At 38.4% G+C, this 4,243-nt stretch overlaps 1 protein-coding gene across 2 annotated transcripts; it reads left to right on the top strand.

Moving 5' to 3' along the window:
• Positions 1 to 2,312: 2,312 nt before the first annotated feature.
• Positions 2,313 to 3,890, top strand: LOC107154910 (leucine-rich repeat protein SHOC-2-like). Of its 2 annotated transcripts, XM_048787720.1 has the most exons (2): positions 2,313 to 3,015; positions 3,172 to 3,890. In XM_048787720.1, the coding sequence occupies exons 1-2, from the start codon at positions 2,313 to 2,315 to the stop codon at positions 3,888 to 3,890; spliced, it is 1,422 nt and encodes a 473-aa protein (XP_048643677.1). The 2 variants fall into 2 exon arrangements, with proteins under 2 accessions (XP_048643677.1, XP_048643676.1); XM_048787719.1 differs by having other exon boundaries at positions 2,313 to 3,890.
• The last annotated feature ends 353 nt before the right edge of the window (positions 3,891 to 4,243 follow it).

The raw sequence follows: 4,243 nt of genomic DNA, 5'->3' as shown, positions 1-4,243 counted from the left end.
TGGAGGAAGGAAGGAAAGTTTAAAAGTGGCAATGGGAAGCAAGTGGGACATCAACCCTACTTCCAGGTCTAGCGGTAAAAAGGGCTATAGCAGAGGAAAGAGACACCACCAAGAGGGCTATAAAGTAAGTAATGTCCTCTGGAAAGAGCTAGTTTGGGAGAAAAAGTCTAGAAAGCATTCAAAAGACAATAATGAAACAGCAAGCGGGTGTTGATTATGGCTACTGGTAATTTAGAAAAGACACCATGAATATTTCAGGATCTATGAAGGATATAAGTCAATGCACTATGCTATGAAAGTTGAATTAAACATGATTGGCTTATGTTCTGGTGAAAGCATCTTATCTCACTGTGGACAGGGAACCAGCAGTGGTTCATGGGCCATGCTTTGAGTAGCACTAGTCTAAAAAACGAATGATGATCTAAGAATCTTAAAGTAACTGACATAAACAGGAATAAAGGGCCAAACAAAATAGCTTTCTGAGGTCAACTGAATGGATGGTAGATTTATGATCGGTTGAGATGAAAAGAAAGTATAGATGTTGCCCAGAAGCATGGCAGAGTTTGAGAACTCTTTTCCCTCCCAGTGGTAGTATGGAGAAAGAACATGGAGAACTATTTGGCAACCCTGGTTCTCAAAACACCAGATCTACCCTGTACACTGTTGTAACCAAAACCCACATATTTCTAAATGCTCTCCCAAGAAGAGCTGTACAGTATCCTATTAGGAACTCTTAACTCAGAGTTCTTCTCAATTTAGGGATAGAAACTTCAGTGGGAACATCTAAAAATCAATAGACAAGAACACTTTTGGCATGGAGACACTCTGTAACTGTAATAATATAAGGAGTCAGGCATGGTGTCTCATGTCTATCATTGCAGCTACTTGGAAGGTTGAGGTAGGAAGATGCAGAGTTCAAGGCCAGCCTAGACAACATAGTAAGACAAGTCTTAAAAAAAACAATGAACAACAAGAAAAAAGAGATTTACAGTTCCTACTTTATTAAAGATGAATGAATCAAGTGGGAGACTGGTAGCACTGCACTTTTTTTCTTTAAATATGTATTTTTAGTTGTAGGTTGACACAATATATTTATTTTATTTTTATGTGGTGCTGAGGATCAAACCCAGTATCTCATGCATATCACTGAGCCACAACCCCCAGCCCCAGCACCACACTTTTAAGTACGTCCTGCTCCTCTGGGTCCAGACCCAGGTGCCACCAGGATGCCACAAAAAATATAGAAAGATGCAAGTCAAAAGGCCCTACCTATAGCAACTAAGACAAGAGACTGGACTGAGACTTTGTGAGAAAGCGTTTGACCTTCAGAATGATACATGCAGCAAGTGGTGGACTTGCTTTGTAACAGTTCATAAATAAGAGTCTTTCATAACCTGAGCAGTGAAGGAAGCCTGAAAAGCTACGATCTCCAGAGCCCAGGGCAGCATTTTACAGTAAGATGTATACAATCCTTTACCTTTATTTCATAAAATTTTATACAGAAGAGAGAAAAGAGCACATATTTACTTGAAAAGCTCTTGATTTGATAAAGTATTCAGGGAGGGAGCCAGGCAAGGACTGAAATTTTCTGCAGGGTTGAACTGGTGCTTAGTAAGAATAATTTTCTCATATTTCAGGTCAAAAAATAAATGGATAAAGTGGGGTTCAGGTAACAATTTTCTTAAAATTTGGTATGTTTTAAAATGTTTATTTTTTAGTTACAGGTGGACACAATCTTTTTGTTTTATTTTTATATGGTGCTGAGGATTGAACCCAGTGCCTCACGCATGCTAGGTAAGCGCGCTCTACCTTTGAGCCACAACCCCAGCCCTAAAATTCGGTATTTTCAAAAATATGTAAAAACAAATCATTAATACCTATTTCTGTTTAATACATTACCACAAAACTCAGAGTGGCTTAAAATAACAAATATTTACTATCTTTCACAGGGTCCGCAGATCAGGAAATTGAGAGAAGTTGGCATAGGCAGTACTGGATTAGGGTCTCTCGTGAGACTGTAGTCAGGTGCCGTCATTTGAAGCACTAAAGGAGAAGCGGCAGCCGAGGCTGAGGACCAGGAATTCTAATGAATCATTGATTGACCAGCACCATTTTACCAGTTCGAATGAGTTTTCAGAAATGGACAGTGTACTTTTGGATCCGACATGTGACAGATGGGTGTAACTCCATGCTAATCACCTTTTCAAGCCAACACTTGTTTGATGTGTAAGGTGTTTTTCTGTTCAATGTTGAATTTTATTGCTAGAAAATAAAGTAAAAGTTAATGTATTTTTTTTCAAGCTTGAGTCACCATGAGTGGTAATTTAGGGAAAGAAAAAGACTCTAAAGAGAAAGATCTGAATGTGCCATCAGTCAAAGAAAGAGAAAAGACTTCAAAGGCTTCTGGAGATTTGGGGACAGAAAACCATGAAAAAGAACCTAAAACCAAAGGGAAAGATGCCAAAGATGGAAAAAGGGTCTCCAGTGCTGCCCAACCAGGGGTGGCTTTTTTAGTTGACAATACGATCAAGCGGCCAAGTCCTGCACGTGGGACTGGGAAAAAATCCAGTAATGTAGAAGTAACTAAAGAGCTCAAGAAGTGCCTGGAAGAGAATTCAGTGCGTTTGGACTTATCCAAGAGGTCTATGCACATATTGCCATCATCGATCAAACACTTGACTCAATTAACTGGACTTTATTTATACAGTAACAAGCTGCAGTCCCTCCCAGCAGAGGTGGGCTGTCTAGTAAATCTCATGATACTGGCTCTAAGTGAAAATTCACTTACCAGTTTGCCTGACTCTCTTGATAACATGAAGAAGGTGCAGTTGCTTGATTTACGGCATAATAAACTGAAAGAAATTCCTTCAGTGGTGTATAGGTTAGATTCTCTCACCACTCTCTACCTTCGCTTTAATCGCATAACTACTGTGGAAAAGGACGTAAAAAACCTGTCAAAACTCAGAACGCTTAGCATGCGAGAGAACAAAATCAAACAACTACCTGCTGAAATTGGTGAATTATGTAACCTCATTATGCTGGATGTAGCTCATAATCAACTTGAACACGTTCCAAAGGAGATTGGAGTTCCAAAGGAGATTGGAAACTGCACACACATAACCAACCTTGACTTGCAGCACAATGAACTGCTAGACCTCCCAGATACTATAGGCAACCTGTCTCATTTGTATCGTCTTGGTCTGAGATACAATAGACTCTCAGCAATACCCAGATCACTAGCAAACTGCAGTGCACTTGAAGACTTAAATTTGGAGAACAATAACATTTCTGCTTTACCAGAGGACAATCAGTTAACATTACTTCCATTGGACTTTGGAACTTGGACCATCATGATAGAATTGAATTTAGCCAATAATCAGCTAAGAATGATCCCTGAGGATTTATCTGGTCTTGTTTCTCTTCAGGTTCTAATATTATCAAACAATCTTCTAAAGAAGCTTCCCCAAGGTCTTGGAAACCTTAAGAAGTTAAGAGAGTTGGATATAGAGGAGAACAAATTAGAATCCTTGCCAAATGAAATTGGTTATCTTAAAGATTTACAGAATTTAGTCTTGACAAACAACCAGTTGACCATTCTTCCCAGAAGCATTGGTTACCTTACCAATCTCACACATCTAAGCCTTGGAGATAACCTGCTTAATCATCTTCCTAAGGAAATTGGTACACTGGAAAACCTTGAAGAACTGTATTTGAATGACAACCCTAACCTACATAGCCTTCCGTTTGAGCTGGCTCTCTGCAGCAAGCTTACAACCATGAGTATTGAGAACTGTCCACTCAGTTACCTTCCACCTCAGATTGTTGCTAGGGGACCGTCTTTCATCATTCAGTTCTTAAAAATGCGGGGTACATATCATGCCATGGTCTGATAAGCTCTGCTGATCCCACACACAGTTCAAATCATTTGCCTTAATGTGTCATATCTATATCTGTATATATTTATGTAGATATTGATATACATGGCAGATTTATAAAGATTCCATTATGTGTTTCTGCAAATAGATAGAGGAATTATAGCCATTTAGATCTTTATAAGTCTTCTGTAGAAAAGACTTATAATTTTTCTTTGCTGAAATTGATATTTTTCTGTTTTGTATTCTGATGTGTCAGTTTGCTTAAAAAATTGCCAAAAAAATATGAAGTTATTAAATTCAAGTGACAGAATAGTTATATATGATTCTCTTAGGAAAAATAATGGGTAAACTGTTTTTTGTGAATTATT

Source organism: Marmota marmota, unplaced genomic scaffold (assembly GCF_001458135.2).
Source record: "Marmota marmota marmota unplaced genomic scaffold, marMar, whole genome shotgun sequence".
Classification (NCBI taxonomy): Eukaryota; Metazoa; Chordata; class Mammalia; order Rodentia; family Sciuridae; genus Marmota; species Marmota marmota.
Note: the sequence above shows the minus strand (reverse complement) of the source record. Positions and strands in the feature narration are given on the sequence as shown.

Excerpts from the sequence above, each read along its gene's own strand:
- LOC107154910 (XM_048787719.1), top strand. The coding sequence starts at position 2,313 with ATGAGTGGTAATTTAGGGAAAGAAAAAGACTCTAAAGAGAAAGATCTG.